This window comes from Primulina eburnea, chromosome 1 (genome assembly GCF_022965805.1).
Source record: "Primulina eburnea isolate SZY01 chromosome 1, ASM2296580v1, whole genome shotgun sequence".
In the NCBI taxonomy this organism is placed as follows: Eukaryota; Viridiplantae; Streptophyta; class Magnoliopsida; order Lamiales; family Gesneriaceae; genus Primulina; species Primulina eburnea.
Genome location: NC_133101.1, coordinates 64,111,320 through 64,130,577, shown reverse-complemented (window position 1 = coordinate 64,130,577; position 19,258 = coordinate 64,111,320). Strand labels below are relative to the sequence as shown.

At 38.7% G+C, this 19,258-nt stretch overlaps 2 protein-coding genes across 3 annotated transcripts; both read left to right on the top strand.

Annotated features, from left to right (window-relative positions):
- Positions 1-948: 948 nt before the first annotated feature.
- LOC140841160 (nuclear poly(A) polymerase 1-like) lies at positions 949-16,822 on the top strand. 2 transcript variants are annotated; one of them, XM_073208385.1, is made up of 13 exons: positions 949-1,095; positions 1,448-2,050; positions 2,251-2,328; positions 2,406-2,513; positions 12,477-12,539; positions 12,626-12,787; positions 13,604-13,717; positions 13,797-13,859; positions 13,986-14,315; positions 14,722-14,886; positions 14,992-15,864; positions 16,306-16,379; positions 16,469-16,822. In XM_073208385.1, exons 2-13 carry the CDS (start codon positions 1,934-1,936, stop codon positions 16,503-16,505), a joined length of 2,184 nt encoding a protein of 727 aa, XP_073064486.1. In that variant the 5' UTR covers positions 949-1,095; positions 1,448-1,933; the 3' UTR covers positions 16,506-16,822. The 2 variants fall into 2 exon arrangements, with proteins under 2 accessions (XP_073064486.1, XP_073064496.1); XM_073208395.1 differs by lacking the exons at positions 949-1,095; positions 1,448-2,050; positions 2,251-2,328; positions 2,406-2,513 and adding an exon at positions 2,560-2,752.
- A 1,511-nt stretch (positions 16,823-18,333) lies between these two features.
- On the top strand, positions 18,334-18,980 carry LOC140841175 (E3 ubiquitin-protein ligase RHA2A-like). The gene has a single exon (XM_073208420.1). It carries the CDS (start codon positions 18,357-18,359, stop codon positions 18,888-18,890), a length of 534 nt encoding a protein of 177 aa, XP_073064521.1. The 5' UTR covers positions 18,334-18,356; the 3' UTR covers positions 18,891-18,980.
- The last annotated feature ends 278 nt before the right edge of the window (positions 18,981-19,258 follow it).

Sequence of the window (19,258 nt, the reverse complement as noted above, 5' to 3'; positions counted from 1 at the left end):
TTTAATTTTTTTATCACCCATGATATGAATCTCAACCCTTGATCTTGGGTGTGGGCAGGATCGAACCTTCCGGGCAAAAGTCGACAGCTTGAACAGGAATACTTGAACGGAGATTCTGAATCAGCCTAAAATCTGAAAATAATGCTTACGTGATCAAATTTATAATAGCTATCGCGTCCCTTGACCTCAAGAACGGGCAACTGCACTGAAAACTTCTGCATCATTGTTTACTTAACAATGCCTTCGGTAGCATGAGATTCGAGAGAATTTGAAATTGAATCGAAAAAATCAAGTGTTTTAAAATTTTGTAACAGGAATCGTAACTTATAGATAGATTATAGAAAGTTAATCCTTTTCCTGTGTTTGGATACTTAAAATTTCGGATTTGGATTTAGAAGTAGATTTTTTGATTTAGATATTGGATTTAGAATTTTATCATTTCTTGTTTGGAAAAAACAAGAGTTGAATTTTTAAAATTAAAAATTTTATTAAAATAATCTTAATTAGCTAGGACAAAAATCAAAATTTAAAACATATTATTCACATTATTAAAAGCTAAAAAATTTAAATTAATTTTATCGTATATTTCCATATATCATTTCAATTATATGTTTGTGTTATACAAATTACATAAACTCTTGAATAATTAATTAAATAATATTAACCAATATAAAATGAATTATTAAAATAAAATAATAAAACATAACGGCTAAATATTCAAATTTAATTATACAAAATAAATTATTTTAAAATTAAATATTCAACCAAGTACTGATTCTATAAATAGAAAAATAAATTATTCCATTAAATTTGATCAGTTTTGAGAAATGAATATGATTTAGTTTATTTTTATATTTTGGGACATATTACTATTTTTTTTTTTTTAAAAAAAAAAGAAGTTAACGAGGACCCCGAATATTGCTTCCATGCGAAGTTTATAGCGACAATTTTGTCCTTTGGTGAAGGCAATAAAATAAAATCCAACCAGTTTTCCAACCTCCTCGTCCATTTAAGGAAAGGAAATAGCTTACATCTCGTTCGTTTCGGAAAATCAAGTGCTAATCCAATTGCCCACTTATCTGGGTTCTTAATTCGGTGAGCCATATCAAAGCTTTCCCCCACTCTACCTGTGATGGAGTAAACTGATGCAAACGGGATAAGTTAATGTGATTTCAGGAACCATGGACGCCCGTTTTCTATTGTTTATTCTTTTTCTCTTTTTTTTTCCTCCCTGCTTTAAGTCGATCGATTCGATTATATGGAAGGATTTGATGGGATTTCGTTAAAGACTTTTTTTTACTTTTTTTTTTTTTTGTATTTGTCTTTGTTTTCAATTTTTCTGGTTTCTTCTGACATATCCCAGTCACCGACTCTCCCCTTTTTGTCAGCGTGTTGCCCTTTAACCACTTGTGCTTATGTATAACTCCAGTGTTTGATTTTCTTATAGGTCATGCAGCAACTCATAAGATGTAACCTAAGGTGTTATAACAAGGGATGGAGATTGGAACCGGGGATTCATGGGATGTATTTTTAGAGCTCTACACACCAAATATCGTACTGATGTGGACAAAATAATATCTGGAGAGAGATAAAGAAACAGAGTTTTGTCTGAGGAAATTGAGGGTTCTATTTATTGATTTTGATTTGATTGTATTTGTTTTTCTTTTATAGATTTTTTGGAATGGAATTGAATATCCAGAAACAATGTTTTTTTTCAGTTGATTGATTATTCTTTATCTTTGCTGCTGTCCTGAGAGTTGATTGTTATTCTGTTTGGAATAAGAAGAGAGTTTTTTTATCCTTTCCTAATTTGAATTGCTTAGGCGACAGAAGGTGTGAGTGGAGTGCACTTCACTCGACATAACTTTTCTTTCTTTCCTTTTCACGAATTGGTGAAAAGATACTTAATAAATCGTTGAGTGGAGGATAGTTCATGGGTAGCCCAGGATCGAATAATATACTCGCTGGAGCTCATGTTGGATTATCTGGGCCAATTTCAACTGGTGGCCCCACTGAATTCGATGTTATTAAGACCAGACAATTGGAAAAGGTTTGTTTTTTACATCTATTTTTTATGTGCTTCTTGCTAATCAATTTATTTGTTTTTCAGAATTGATATATGTTCTGTTTGAGATTTAAAAAAACTTAATTTAATTGTGTTTTCTGACCATTTAATTAAGTTATCTATTGACAATGGGTTGATTATGAAAAGGGAATGGCTTTTTATCTTACCAGCGTTTTTGCTATCAGTTTCTTGCAGATGCAGGCTTGTATGAAAGTCATGAAGAAGCTATTAAGAGAGAGGAAGTTTTAGGGAGATTGGATCAGGTCATCTCTTGTAATATATAATTATCTAATTGCTAGTTGACCTGATAATAGATTACTGATCTGTGATATGTTCACAGATTTTGAAGACTTGGGTGAAGAATATTAGTCGTGCTAAAGGTTTTAATGAGCAGATGGTTCATGAGGCAAATGCGAAAATTTTCACTTTTGGTTCTTATAGACTTGGTGTACGGAATTTTATCTTCTCTTTTTCTTTACATTATTTTGGTTATTTTATATCATATTTTTCCATTTCCATTTCCATTTCCATTTCCATTTCCATTTTCCTTTCATAATTTTCTCATTGAATGATGTTTCCTGTTAATGTGATGCAACCATAGCTACTCTGAATTATTTGTGCTGTTATTGGGATTCTATGTATAAAGATGGTCAATTTGGTGGTTGGCGAATCTCAAGACTATTAATGGTCCATCCTTTTTCTTAAGTGTTTTATGTAGTTTTTAAGGTTTTATCCGAATAAATATTAAGGTACCTGCTCTCCTGACTATTTTACACAGCCACAATTTAATTGGGCTGTTCTCATTTCGTGGTTATTGTACGTACTGATTTTGCTAATTCCTGTCATACTATTTATGTTTATATAATTGGTGATCTCTTATGACCAATTTCGTATTCCACTCGCAAATCCATGGATGATCTCTTTCTTATTCCATTTTGTTTCATTGTTTGTGGCCACAGAATATCTGTACTAATTTCTTTTTCTATGAAACTTAGTTAAAATTTTTGTTGCAATTTCAGAAATAATATTTGCTAGGCTTTTGAGCATCATCATATAAAGCATGTTGAGTCAGATGGCTACATCACTCGATTTACATGCAAAAAACTGAAGCTTGTTAGATTTGGTGGCTGTGTTCTAAAAATTGCAGAGCAAAAGCATGTAAATGGATGACGCTAGAGGATGGACATAATGGGATTGTGATTCTTTTGTGTATTCCAATCTCGTGTATTCTTAATCCAAATTTTGTGTACAAGTCTACGGAGATTAGTCAGATTTAAGATATTTTCATTTTGTACTTGAAGCTTTAACAAATTGATATTGAAGATATCTTCATTTCGTACTTGAAGCTTTAACAAATTGATAATTTTTTTTTGGGCGAAATATGACGTGTAGTTATATATTTGTGAGGACCGGATTTTATCCACATTATAATTAAATAATTGTAAGAAAATGTTAGCATGAGATTTTATTTTGTGCATGGGAGAATATTTTATGGGATATGTGGAGATACTATTGGACATGCAATATTATAGTGATATATTGTGATTAAGCATACAATTTTCGAAAATTAGGAAGGAGATTTTCTTGCAAGAGTTGAATATTACATAAGTTGAAGAATTAAGGTATAATATGATACAAGAATTTCGAAAATTTCCCTAGGATAAATGCCAAGATTGGTGAGGATTATATGCTTGGTTAACTTGGACAAGAATCATCAAGACATTGCACCACAGCCGTTGGATCGGGTAACCTAGATTTTTCGAATTAATCTAGACCATTGGATTAGAGTGTGAATCTCCTAACTTAAGTAGATATATTTTCGAAATATGGAAGATGAATCAACATCTATGGCAAGGGAATGAGAGTCAAATATTGAGAGATTATGCAAATTATGGTATGATTTGAACACCATATTTAACACCCTTCCCTCCACCTATAAATACCCCATCACCCCACTCATTCCCCACCCTTCAAATTCTCGAAATTTGAGCTGAAAACCAAGGCGAAACCCTGCTGAAAAATCGTCTCTAAACCGTCCAAAAATTTAAGCCGAAGCACCGCCCGATCGAAGAACGAGTAGCGATCCAAATCCTGAAGCCGAGTACCCACGTTTTAGCAATCAATATATACTGTAAGTGGGCTATTTTCAAACTTTAAAATTTCAGATTCGAGTATGCATGTTTTCAATTTTAAAAGAAAATAAATAGTCGAGTACAATCTTCTTTCTACCTTTCTTGCATTGTCATACGATTTTAAACGCACTGTGAGGAGTCAACCGTATATGGGTGGGAATCCCAACCATGACGTACCCTTACGCGGTGGGGGATATAACCGCTATACGGCCTCGCCCCCTTAGAGGAGTAAAAATGAGGGACTGACGTCAGTAAACCATAGAAGGTCGATAAATTGCAGTGCTTGATATATGTTTATGCATGTGGTACGAAAATGTTATGCAAGTCATATGATTAATTCGAAATTTTACATGTTGATTTATATTGTGCTCGATATCCCCCACTTGCTGAGTATTCCCAAATACTCACCCCTTACAACCTTCCCAGATAAGTCGTCCGAAGAACAGGTTGAGGACGAAGAGTCCGAACAGTTTTGGGGATGGTGATCCACGCGACCCGTACTAGTAGTAGTATAGTTCGAATTTATGATTTAATAAGTTGTAAGACGTTTCCGCACTTAATTCTGTCATTTGTTGATTTTCGGATGTAAAAGACAATTGTTTATTTCGTTTGAATTTATGATATAAACTGGTTTGGTTTACACTGTGCTGCGAGAAGGCTTGTTGTTTCAATTGTGTGATTGTAAACGACGCCGGTGTCAAGTCCCGAGTTTCGGGGCGTGACATTTAAGTGGTATCAGAGCCGCCAGGTTCATAGTCCGGTTGGGAAAAATCGATTTTCAAAAAAAAAAAAAAAAAAAAAAACCCTAAAAATTTTCGGTGGAATTTTAACTCGAGGCCGATGCTACCCCCTCCGAAACGGCCCAACGATCAAGACTCCCCACCCTAATCGGGAGCCCCAGCGAAAAATCGCGAAATTCCTTCGTTTAGGCCTCCGAAACCTCGATTTTGCCGTTTTAGGAAAGTTTTGTAACCCCTAGGACTTTTCGTAGGAAACTCCAAATTCGATTCCGTCAACTGTTCTGGAATCCTCTCGACATATGCTTCGAACCCATATGTCTAATTCCAAACTTTCCATTTTTGGAAAAAAAATATATATATATATTTATTTTTCGAAAATTTCATATGTATTGCATATTTTCACTTGTTATATACTGTCTATTTCGGATTCTGAGCATTTCCATTTTTGATTTCAGGAAATGGCTCCATCTACTCCCCTGCGACCCCGTACTCGTGTCCAAGCTGCACTTCGTTTGAAGGAGCTTGCTATTCACTACCAGTCACGCCAGATTAGGCGACTTAGAGCCCGATTAAGTGAAAGGAGAGGTGAGGTCGAAACCTTGACCGCCGAGAAAGAAGAGATTCAGGTCCGCCTTAATCAGTCTATCTATCAGGGGGAACTAGTTAGGGGAGATAACATGGACCTACGGGACGTCATAGAGCAGTGTAAGTATCAAAATGGGAAGCTACAAGAGGATGCGGATCGCTGTCGCAAGGAACTTGAAGAGGAGAAACAGCAGAATGCCAGAGGTAAGAGAAGGCTAGAAAATTCTTGTGAGGCCATGAACAGTCTAGCATATGTGAACCAACGCCTGGTCCAGCAAGCTGAAGCCCTAAGGAATAAGATCAAGGAAAATAAGGAGAGTTACGAGCTACGCTACCAGAGTACTGTAGACCTGTTGGACGAGGCAGAGGCAAATGCTCATGAGTGGAAGATGCAGGTGGCCCAGCTTAACGCAGCAAACGCACAGCTCAGTACAGAGAATGCCAATCTTACTCTCATGGTTGAGGCACTGCAGGAGGAAGAGCCGGAGGAAGAGCCAGAAGAAGAGGAGCCTATTGAGATAGATGAGCCGATAGCTGCAGTAGGGGATGGAGAGATAGACGATTAGATCATCTTAGTTACCTTTCTTTATTACTAGGAGTTTATCCTTCCATTGTTGCTATTTTATTTTCAGTCAGCATTACTTATTTCCATTCAGTACAATTTGTTCGGTCAGTTGTTTCTTTGAATTCGAAAATTAATAAAGTATGATTATTATTTATCTCAGTCGTGCATCTACATTCAAGTTATGTTGTTTATTTACTCAGTTGTTCCAGCATAACTTATCTATTCAATCTTGTCGATTTGTACAACCAATTCTTAGAAGCGTTTAACTTGTAGGAAATGGCCGGTAGACCACCGAGACAGAACCGCAACCCCCGTTATGCCAACAATAACAACAACAACAACAACAACGACAATACTAATGGAGAAGGCAACGGGCCTCCACCCCAGTTCAACCTCAACCAGGCAGACTTAATGGCTATAGCCACGATCGTGGCGACTACACTTCAGGGGTTAGTGAACCCCAATGCTAACCAGCAGCCCCCACCTCCACCACAGCATGGGGTCAAGTTTCATTACGAGTCTTTGCGCAAGAATAGGTGCCCAACTTTCAGTGGCGCTGCCGATCCTAAAGTTAGCCAGAACTGGCTAAAGAGTGTGGAAACTCAGTTAAGACTATTGGAAGTCCCAGATGCCCTAAAGGTGGACGTGGTAGTACCTTTCCTGGAAGACAAGGCAGCTAAATGGTGGGAAGCAGTCTCGCCAGCCATGACCGCTGCGGGGCCAATCACATGGCGTATCTTCCGAGAAACATTTCTGAAACAGTACTACCCGGCAGAAGTCAGACTGCAGAAGTTAAGTGAGTTTGAGAATCTCAGTCAGGCCCCAGATATGTCAGTAGTGGAATACACCTCTCAGTTCAATGCCCTGGGTTCTTATGCTCCTGCAATTATGGCGGATGAAGTTCTGAAATTACACCGATTTAAGAAGGGGTTGAACAGCAGAATCCAATCCGCTCTGGCAGTCTACCAACCTACCAACTTTTCAGACTTGATGGGGGCGGCTATCCGAGCCGAAGCTGATATTCGTCGGAGAGAAGGGGAAAACAGGAACAAGCGACCCTCTGTCAGCCAGCCTTCCCAGGGAAAACCAGTGTTCAAGAGGCCCAATCAGTCAGGTGGACCTCCCTCAGGGAAATTCCCCGCCAATAACTACCAAGGACTCAAGCCATGCTCAACATGTGGCTTCAAGCACTCGGGGGAATGCCGAAGGGCAAGTGGTGTGTGTTTTGGATGTGGGAAAGCGGGGCACCGAATTGCAGAATGTCCTACCGCTGCCAACCGACCAGCAGGGCCAAACAGAGGAACTGGGCCAAATCCGGGAGCAGGCCCTAGTAAACCAAAAGAGGATAAACCCAATGCTAGGATCTTTGCCATGACTCAGGAAGAGGCTGATGACGCAACTGAAGTCGTGTCAGGTACCATTCTAATTCAATCAGTACCTGCCTATGCATTATTTGACTGCGGTGCTACCCATTCCTTTATGTCTAAGAGATTTGCTAAGAAGTTAGGACGTAGGCCTGATAAGCTAACCGAACCATTCCGAATAGCCACACCTACGAGTAGAGCTATAGAAACTGAGGAGATTTACAGAGATTGTGAGATCAGTATTAATAATCAGACTTTTAGCGCCGACTTGATACAGTTGATCATGGTCGATTTCGACATCATCTTAGGGATGGATTGGTTAGCGAGAAACAGTGCAGTAGTAGATTGTAAGGGAAAGGAAGTCAAACTCCGAACCCCAAATCAGGAAGAAGTCGTGTTTCACGGTAAATCCAAGGGACGTAAATCACTATTGTCAGCCTCTCAGGCTTGGAAGGCCATGAAATCCGGAGAAGATATCTACCTAGCAATGGTCAGTGAGGTAACAGAAGAAGTCGAGCTGAAACTGGAAGACATCCCGATAGTGAGAGAGTTCCCCGATGTTTTTCCAGAAGAACTCTCAGGGACAGTCCCGGACTGCGAGGTGGAGTTCGAGATCAACCTGGTTCCCGGGGCGGCACCAATCTCTAAGGCACCATACAGAATGGCACCAGCCGAACTCAAGGAGCTGAAGGAACAACTCCAAGAATTACTAGATAAAAGGCAGATTCGACCAAGTGTGTCCCCGTGGGGAGCTCCAGTACTCTTCGTAAAGAAGAAGGACGGTAGTATGAGATTATGCATCGACTACAGGGAATTGAACAAGATCACAATCAAGAACAGGTACCCTCTACCTCGGATAGACGATCTGTTCGACCAGCTTAAATGAGCCGCCGTCTTTTCTAAACTGGACCTGAGGACCGGTTATCATCAGTTAAAGGTCAGGGCTGAAGATATTCCCAAGACAGCCTTTCGAACCAGATACGGGCACTACGAATTCACAGTGATGCCCTTTGGTCTGACCAACGCACCAGCAGCATTCATGGACCTTATGAACAGAGTATTCAAGCCATTTCTGGATCAGTTCATAGTGGTATTCATCGACGACATTCTCGTCTATTCTCCTGACGAGGCAAGCCACGAAGAGCACCTTCACCTTGCTCTGCAAATCTTAAGAGAGAATAAGCTCTATGCTAAGTTTAGCAAGTGTGAATTCTGGCTAAGAAGTGTGTCATTTCTAGGACACGTGATCTCGAGAACAGGAGTGTCAGTGGATCCAAGGAAAGTAGAGGCGATTACAGAGTGGCCGAGACCGAAGAACGCCACTGATATCAGAAGCTTTCTTGGATTGGCAGGATATTACCGAAAATTCGTCGAAGGGTTCTCCTCGATAGCCGTGCCACTGACGAAGCTCACACAGAAAAATTCAAAATTCACCTGGAGTGAGGATTGCGAGAAAAGTTTCCAGACGCTGAAAGAGAAACTCGCATCCACACCAGTGCTGATCTTGCCCGCAGAGAATAAGGATTTCACGATTTACAGTGACGCCTCTAAGGACGGTCTAGGATGCGTACTAATGCAAGAAGGAAGAGTGATCGCCTATGCGTCTAGACAGTTGAAACCGCACGAGCAGAATTATCCTACTCATGACCTGGAACTAGCAGCGGTTGTCTTCGCCTTAAAGATTTGGAGGCACTATCTCTATGGTTCTAAATGTGAAATCTTCACAGACCATCAGAGCCTCAAGTACTTGTTCACCCAAAAGGAACTTAATATGAGGCAAAGGCGATGGATCGAACTTCTGAAAGATTATGACTTGACCATAAGTTACCATCCGGGTAAAGCAAACAAAGTGGCTGATGCGCTAAGTCGGAAGGGCCCAGGAAAAATGACTCTAGCTTCCCTCTCGGCCCGGCCATGTCTGCAGGAGACCGTCAAGTTAAACCAAGATCAAGACCCGGTACTGACTAAAATTAAGGAGCAGGTCAGAGAAGGGAAGTCTCAGGATCATCAAATTGATGACAAGGGAATCTTATGGATGAAAGGAAGACTGTGTGTGCCAGACAGTGATAACCTTCGCCGAGAGATAATGACAGAAGCGCACAAGTCAAAATTCTCAGTCCATCCAGGCAGTACGAAGATGTACAGGGATCTCAAGAATAGCTTCTGGTGGAATGGCATGAAGAGAGATGTAGCTGAATTCGTCTCTAGATGTCAGGTATGCCAGCAGGTCAAAGCAGAACATCAGCGACCTGGAGGATTACTGCAACCTTTGGAAATCCCCGAGTGGAAATGGGAGCATATCTCCATGGATTTCGTGGTAGGATTGCCAAAGTCTAGGCAAAGCCACGACGGTATATGGGTAATCGTGGACAGACTCACCAAGACTGCACACTTCCTACCCGTCCGCATGAATTACAATCTCGACAAGTTGGCTTCACTGTACATGGACAACATTGTCAGACTTCATGGAGTACCAGTGAGCATCTTATCTGATAGAGATCCGAGGTTCGTCTCGCGCTTTTGGAAGAGCTTTCAAGAGGCCATGGGGACGAAAGTAACCCTAAGTACTGCCTATCACCCCCAAACCGATGGGCAAACGGAGAGGACCATACAAACTTTAGAGGATATGCTGCGAGCATGCGCTCTTGAATTCAATAGCAACTGGAGCACTCATTTACCCCTAATTGAGTTTGCTTACAACAACAGCTATCACAGCAGCATCGGAATGGCTCCATACGAAGCCCTGTATGGCAGAAAATGTCGATCACCACTTTACTGGGATGAAGTGGGAGAGAAAGCTATAGTGGGACCCGAGCTAGTACAGATGACAGTAGACAAGGTTAAAATTGTCCGAGAGAAACTCAAAGCAGCTCAGGACCGACAAAAGAGCTGGGCAGATCTGAAAAGAAGGCCGGTAGAGTTCAACATAGGCGAGAAGGCGTATGTGAAAGTCTCGCCTATGAGAGGAGTTGTCCGATTCAGTAAGGCCGGAAAACTGAACCCTCGCTATGTTGGACCCTTTGAAATCTTGGAAAAAGTGGGCACACTAGCATGCAGACTGGCATTGCCACCGAACATGTCAAGGATCCACAACGTATTCCATGTTTCTCAACTAAGGAGATACGTCCCAGACCCAAGCCACATCCTGGAAGTAGAACCACTCATAATGGAAGGAAACTTGGGAAAGGAACTGAAATACGAAGAAGTTCCTATCAGAATTGTGGACACCAAGGAACAAGTACTTAGACGACGTATCATTCCCTACGTCAAAGTGCAGTGGTCTAACCACACAGAGAGAGAAGCAACTTGGGAAGTTGAAGAGAAGATGCGAAAGGAATATCCTTATCTGTTTGGAGACCAAGCCGACTCAAGTTTCGAGGACAAAACTTCTCATAAGGAGGGAGGGATGTGAGGACCGGATTTTATCCACATTATAATTAAATAATTGTAAGAAAATGTTAGCATGAGATTTTATTTTGTGCATGGGAGAATATTTTATGGGATATGTGGAGATACTATTGGACATGCAATATTATAGTGATATATTGTGATTAAGCATACAATTTTCGAAAATTAGGAAGGAGATTTTCTTGCAAGAGTTGAATATTACATAAGTTGAAGAATTAAGGTATAATATGATACAAGAATTTCGAAAATTTCCCTAGGATAAATGCCAAGATTGGTGAGGATTATATGCTTGGTTAACTTGGACAAGAATCATCAAGACATTGCACCACAGCCGTTGGATCGGGTAACCTAGATTTTTCGAATTAATCTAGACCATTGGATTAGAGTGTGAATCTCCTAACTTAAGTAGATATATTTTCGAAATATGGAAGATGAATCAACATCTATGGCAAGGGAATGAGAGTCAAATATTGAGAGATTATGCAAATTATGGTATGATTTGAACACCATATTTAACACCCTTCCCTCCACCTATAAATACCCCATCACCCCACTCATTCCCCACCCTTCAAATTCTCGAAATTTGAGCTGAAAACCAAGGCGAAACCCTGCTGAAAAATCGTCTCTAAACCGTCCAAAAATTTAAGCCGAAGCACCGCCCGATCGAAGAACGAGTAGCGATCCAAATCCTGAAGCCGAGTACCCACGTTTTAGCAATCAATATATACTGTAAGTAGGCTATTTTCAAACTTTAAAATTTCAGATTCGAGTATGCATGTTTTCAATTTTAAAAGAAAATAAATAGTCGAGTACAATCTTCTTTCTACCTTTCTTGCATTGTCATACGATTTTAAACGCACTGTGAGGAGTCAACCGTATATGGGTGGGAATCCCAACCATGACGTACCCTTACGCGGTGGGGGATATAACCGCTATACGGCCTCGCCCCCTTAGAGGAGTAAAAATGAGGGACTGACGTCAGTAAACCATAGAAGGTCGATAAATTGCAGTGCTTGATATATGTTTATGCATGTGGTACGAAAATGTTATGCAAGTCATATGATTAATTCGAAATTTTACATGTTGATTTATATTGTGCTCGATATCCCCCACTTGCTGAGTATTCCCAAATACTCACCCCTTACAACCTTCCCAGATAAGTCGTCCGAAGAACAGGTTGAGGACGAAGAGTCCGAACAGTTTTGGGGATGGTGATCCACGCGACCCGTACTAGTAGTAGTATAGTTCGAATTTATGATTTAATAAGTTGTAAGACGTTTCCGCACTTAATTCTGTCATTTGTTGATTTTCGGATGTAAAAGACAATTGTTTATTTCGTTTGAATTTATGATATAAACTGGTTTGGTTTACACTGTGCTGCGAGAAGGCTTGTTGTTTCAATTGTGTGATTGTAAACGACGCCGGTGTCAAGTCCCGAGTTTCGGGGCGTGACAATATTTATTCTTAAAATGACGAGTCTGGGCCAGGAATAAATTACAGCTAAGAAATCTTATCCTGGTGTGTTGCAAAGTTATTAATTTATTCTCAACCAGTTCCGTAGGAATTGCCTCCAATGATTTGATTATTTTATTTTTCATTATGTTTAATACTTGACAGGTGCACAGCCCTGGTGCAGATATTGATGCATTGTGTGTTGGACCAAAACACGCTACTCGAAATGTAGGTTACTTTCTTCATATTTGTACAATACCTGTGGAAACGAATAGTTGACAAGTGGGAAATATCACTTTTTATTTCACATGCAGGAAGACTTTTTTGGTGAACTTTACAGAATGTTGTCAGAGATGCCTGATGTACAAGAGCTGCATCCTGTACCAGATGCTCACGTGCCAGTCATGAAGTTCAAGTTCAATGGTGTTTCTATTGATCTGCTTTATGCAAATGTGTCTCTCTGGGTCATTCCCGAAGTATGTAAATTTATCCCTGGTATTTTCATGCAATTTTATTGTAAGACATAGGATACTAGTTTTTTATGATGTCATGTGTTCACCACCAGTAACTACTGCGCGAAGAAGTTGGACATGCGTGCTTATATCTTGCTATTTGATTTGTTTCTTTTGCGATGTCTATGCGAATCTGAATCAGCCATAGTTATGACTTGATGTACATAAATTACCGGTTTTAAGAGTATAATATCACCTTTAAATCTAGCTTAACTAACAGTTGGCTGTTATTCACTGATGGATTCAAGCACTGATGATTCATCACGTTTGGTTTTTCCCGTTGTGTAGGTGAAAATCTGAAGGGTAACATTTAAGTATGTTTGTTGTTCGGTAACCAGATTGTTTTAGATTGGAGAAATGCTGCTTGGATGTATCCTCAATTCTGTTATTTTAAAATGGAGAAATGCCACTCCTATGCATTCTAAGTTCTGTCACAATTGTTTCATTTTGTTTTGACAGTCGATGTCTTGAGACTATAACAATTTGGAACAGGATGTGTTTTAGGTCTACCAACTCTCTGTATCCTTTTTCTTATCCAAGTTGCGTTGTTTTGTATATCAAAGTCCTTGCTTGGGGAGTGCACTGCACTGGTATTTCCTTGTTTACTTTTTTTTGTCTTAATTGCTGGGCATATCCTTTCTTTTTTCCTTGAAACATAGCCGGAAATTTCTGCTTTCGAGTGCTCTATGTTGTAGACTTGTTTTTGCCATTGAAATAAATATGGTTCTCTGGATAATTCCTAATTATCTTCCTTGAGCATCTTTACATGTCTGTCTCCAGGACTTGGATGTTTCACAAGATTCTATACTACAAAATGTGGATGATCAGACTGTTCGTAGTCTCAATGGATGCAGAGTGACTGATCAAATATTAAGTTTGGTCCCAAATATTCAGGTGTGATTGCCGGGCTGGGTCTGCATATTAATTTTTGTTCTGAAAAGTTCATTTTTTACTTAATATTTGTGACATTTAGAATTTCCGTACTGCTTTGCGAAGTATGAGGCTGTGGGCTAAACGCCGTGGAGTTTATTCAAATGTAAGTATATCAGGATTGTACTCGTTTTCTCAGCAATCCTGTGGTGTAGCAATATCAATTGTTTAACCATTTTGACAATTTTTAACAACTCTCTTCTTCGTTTAATATGCTTTCTGATTTGGTCAGGTGACTGGTTTCCTTGGTGGCATTAATTGGGCATTGCTTGTTGCCCGAATTTGCCAGCTTTACCCAAATGCACTGGCCAGCATGCTGGTCTCTCGGTTTTTTCGGGTCTATAACTTGTGGCGCTGGCCTAATCCTGTTATGTTGTGTCCAATTGAAGAAGGATCTTTAGGGCTTTCTTTTTGGGATCCAAGAAGAAATTACAAGGACAGATTACATCTGATGCCCATAATTACGCCTGCATATCCCTGTATGAACTCTAGCTACAATGTGTCAATGAGCACATTGCGTGTCATGATGGAAGAATTTCGAAGAGGAAATGAAAATTGCGAGGTATTTCAGTTTGCTGTCACCTTTTTATGGTTTTGACCATTTCTGTTCAAACTGTCGTTGGTCAGATATGCTTTTAGTGCTGTTATGATTTCATTCTCAATTCAGATGTTGTTCTTGCTTTAAACTGAGTTAATTCTCGGGATGGGATGGGATGTACTCTAGGATCTGCAGATTCTTGAAAAAAGCTCATGAGTGGCAGTCAGTCTTTACAGATTTTAGTTTTTACTGTTTTCATCTATTGACGGAACATGCTTATGCAGCCTAAGTTAGGCTTCAATACCTGTTAATAATACTAGCTATATCACCTCACGTGCCTTTCATATGCTTCCTTATTTGTTCCAAGATCTACCAGTCCGATTTGTCATTTTACTATGCTTATACTAGCTTCTGTTATTTTTCATGGAAGACAATTGAAGCAAACAAGTCTATCTGGGATGCTCTTTTTGAACCTTTCGCTTTCTTTGAAGCGTACAAGAATTATCTACAGATAGATATAGCATCAGAGACTGATGAGGACTCGAGGAATTGGAAAGGTTGGGTTGAATCCCGAATACGCTTGCTTACTTTGAAGGTTAGCGGAAGTGTCTTCTTGAGTTCTTTGTTGTCAGGTTAAAACATGATATGTTGATTTTATTCCTGTTGCATAATTTCTTGTGGTCATTTGATTTTTATTCAGATTGAAAGGGACACTAATGGGGTACTTCAGTGCCATCCACACCCTGGTGAATTTTCAGACAAATCTAAGCCATTTCATCATAGTTATTTTATGGGCTTGCGAAGGAAACAAGACACTAATCCTCAGGAAGGCAAACAATTTGATATAAGGATGACAGTTGAGGATTTTAAAAGGGATGTTTATGCATACTCATTCTGGAAACCGACAATGTGGATTCATGTTTGTCATGTCAAACGAAAAGACGTACCCAACTTCGTCTTCCCTGGTGGAATCCGTCCTTCACCTCCTGTTAAAAGTGCCAATGAGAGTCGCTCATCCCTAATGTCACTTGCGTCAAACACATCTCAAGCCGATACTGCAATGAGCCGGAAGAAGAGAAGACAAGATGAAGTCACCAAAGGAGTTAGCTTGTCAGGGTCCTCAAGCATGTCCATATCTAGTAGTGATGCAACTTTGTTGGATGAAACTATGGCAAGAAAACAATTCAAACCTGATTTTGATGACACTGTAAATAACTCGAAACATTCTGAAGATATATCTGTCAACCATGAGATTACAGGATTGGTTGTAAGTATGTCTTCTGTTGTGCCATCAGTTTCTTCGGTTGCTTCGTCAGATTCATCGGCAAGAGAGAAGCCTGTTAACTCACATTTTTCTCTACGAACCGTTGGTCAAGAAGGATCTATGAAAATCATCAATGAGATTGTAGAAGGTATGGAACTGAAGAGTGAAGTTCAACATCATGGCAAGGCAGAAGAAACTACTCCATTGGAGTTCATCTCAGAAAAGCAGGTTGTAGGAGCAGGGGCAGCTGGGAAAGATAATATTTCTTGCTCCAAGAATCAACAAAATGGGGACTCGGAAGAGCTGGAGGTCTTGTCGTCTTTCTTGAATCTTCTATCTGCATGCTTTATCGATTTGTTTTATTATTGTTGGTGCTCTTGTAAAATGTCCAGTTGTGTTTGCTACTTTTATTTTCATTTTTACTGGGTAAGCTTGGTTGTAGAAAATATGGGCTATAGTGTTGCGTATGCATTTTCAATCTCGGCCACATTTTGCATTTTTGAATTGGAGTTGATTATAAAGTTTGCTAGAGTTTCGCTTTGTGTTGCAACTATTTGAGTTTTTGCAGCATAGATTAGTTTTACATCGAAATCCTTCTCATGTCTGCTGTTTACATATGCATGCCTTTATTTTTATCCCGTTTTAATCACCAGAGATACTACGTCTTAGAAAACTGGTTTCACATTATGATGCGTTGCTTTACGTGGGAGGAAAATTGACTTCTATCTTTGCCTCTTTACATGGATATAGCCCCTTGAGCTGACAGCAACTCCTACCACAGAGTCGCCTTCTGCTAGCGTGACAGCACAGAAGCCTCTTATCAGGTATTTGTCTTCAAAAGTTGACTGATTGTTCTGCCTCTTTTTTATTATACACGGCCTAGTTGGTTGGTGATTCACTGGTATATTTGCAGGTTCAGTTTCACTTCTTTAGCAAAGGCAGGTAACTAATATCGCCTGAAGAGACTCGCCTGCTGGAATCATGTTAAATATCGGAAACTCTCGAGTCTGCACCTGAAAGAGAACAAATTAAATGGAATCAAGAGTGTTGGAAGCGTTACATTGATGAAGTAATAAAAATTTGCATATTTTAGCACATTCAACCCATAGATATTCCGGCCATGGCGAACTCTGGTGTATACCGCATTTGGGGTGCCTAAATTAATCGATGTGTACATTTCCTTTTGTAAAATGTTGTGTGTTTATTTCCAAAATGCTCACAGTGTGTTTGGTTATTTCGAAATATGAATTTGGATTTGGATTTGGAATTAGAATCACCTGACCAAACAGTAAAAATAGGATTTTGAAATCCAAATCTCATGAAATCCTTCCAAATCATGAGTGCAAAACACACTGTTAACGCAATCAAAGTATTCGAATTTGGCCTAGTGCAGCTCTTCGCTTTAGACTTTGATGACTGGGAATTTCTTCTTCTGTTTTAAATTTCAAGGGTTTTTTTTATATAAAAAAATAGATTTGAGTAGCAGCATCATTATTTCCCTTGTACTTATATGAGTAGCAACTATGAGCAAAATCATATCTGAAAATTCACAAATAGAAAAAGACAATTTGAGGATTAAATAATTTTTGCATCCACTTGAGAGTTTTTAAAATTTGAGGTCGCTGGAATTTTAGTCAAGGACCAAATGTCTATGAAGATTTGCCAAGATTTTTGAACTCTCCAAATTATATAAAACTACTAGTTAATTCATATTGATACAAGTAGTAATATTATCATTATTAAACATTAATTGCTCAGATTCAAACTGGTATTTGTGATTTTTTTTACCAACTCAAACTAGGCAAAAACTTGTGTGAGACGATTTCACAGGGTCATATTTTGTGAGACGAGTCTTTTATTTGGGTCATCAATAAAAAATATTAATTTTTATACTAAGAGTATTACTTTTTATTGTGAATATCGGTAGAGTTGACTTGACTCACAAATAAAAATTCGTGAGATCGTCTCACAAGATACTACTCCTCAAACTAATCACCCATTTATTTGCTAGCCAACGCTATTTTTAAGATTTGATATCAAAATGTTTATTTATTTAGTTAGCATTTTAGTTATTTAATATAATAATCCTCGCACCAAACAAAGCCTTGTTGATTTCACGAGCGAAGTTTCGTCCATCTTTACATGATACGTATCACAAGTCGCAAAGTATGACAAAGTATGGTCACATAATAAATGTGTGTGTGTTTTATTGTAATATATACTTTTTATTATTCGATTTTATGTTATATATTTTACTCTTTAATATATATATATATATATATATATATATATATTATATCAAATACTTTAGTTTATACATTATATTAAAAGTTACATGATGTATAAAAAGTTGATAATGATATATCAATTTTTTTTTTTAAAAAATATTATTTAATTTATCCCAAATGTGATTGGAATAGGACACCTCAAAGCTAATTAACAAAGAATGATAGACGGCTTATCTTACTAGCATGAATTGTAAGGTAGTCTGCGTTAGCTCGAGATGCACCAAATGCGAGTTGTCGCACCTTCTATTATCATTTTTTTAATATAAAAAAAAAAAACAAGTATTCCGACAAAATTCGAGGATAAATATATTATGTAATATCTATAAAATGTATAATGGGCGTGTACATCTATATATATATATATATATATATATATATATATATATATATATATATATATATATAATCATATTTAAAATTGACATGGGCGTGTACATCTATATATATATATATATATATATATATATATATATATATATATATATATACACACACCCATTTTCACTTTCTTGCATGAAGCTTTTAGAAAAAAACCTAACACGACAGAAGAGAAGAAAAATGGGTTTATTACACAACCAAATCTCCGAGTCCGACTCAATCCTAATCTTCACGGTCATCGTCATCGCCAAGAGCGTACGTTATCTGCACTCCATCGTCTCCACTATGATGCGCACCATCGGCCTCCTGTCTCCCCTCTGCGATCCGCCGGATGATCATCATCACCACCAAGTCTATGACGTGGTAGGGTCCGGTCTAGCCAACTTAATTCTCCTCTGCGATCAGCTGAGCATGAACCGGGAATTATCATTCCCGGTTCAGCCAGATGACTTCGATTCGGATTGCGTCGTGTGCCTGAATCGACTGGGAGATGAAGGAGACTACGTGCGAGAGTTGGCATGCGGACACATGTTCCACAAGGATTGCTTTGCAGGCTGGCTCGATCAGCTCAACTTCAACTGCCCCATTTGCCGTCAGCCGTTGGCGCAGGATGGTCGCTTGGATTGCACGCAGAGGCGCTTGGCTGATGATCTCCTTTCGTCTTCTTAACTTATTCGACATTTTGTGTATATTAATATTTTATGCTATAATCATAATTTTTCATCAGGCTATTAATATTAATACGACTTTGATTGATTAATTGTTGTGCTAAAAATCTTTTATTTATTTATTTATTTATTTATTTATTTTTGGTTAGACATGAGATTTCAGAATGGATGCGATAACAAGGCTTAATCAGTACTGACGATGTAATAATTAAGATAAATAAATACCAAAATATATTTTCAAAATCCAAAATTTTGAAGATATATATTTTTTAATTTATCCCAAAGTTTTGGGTTCACAAGAAACTAATAGGAAAAACAAACGACATGCAAGTTGAAGCAAACAGATCACGATTGATCGACGCCAATAAT

Coding starts and splice junctions, on each gene's coding strand:
- LOC140841175 (XM_073208420.1), top strand. CDS start 18,357: ATGAAGCTTTTAGAAAAAAACCTAACACGACAGAAGAGAAGAAAAATG.
- LOC140841160 (XM_073208385.1), top strand. CDS start 1,934: ATGGGTAGCCCAGGATCGAATAATATACTCGCTGGAGCTCATGTTGGA. Junction 2,514..12,476: donor TTGGTTCTTATAGACTTGGT/GTACGGAATTTT, acceptor AATACTTGACAG/GTGCACAGCCCTGGTGCAGA. Junction 15,865..16,305: donor GGGACTCGGAAGAGCTGGAG/GTCTTGTCGTCT, acceptor ACATGGATATAG/CCCCTTGAGCTGACAGCAAC.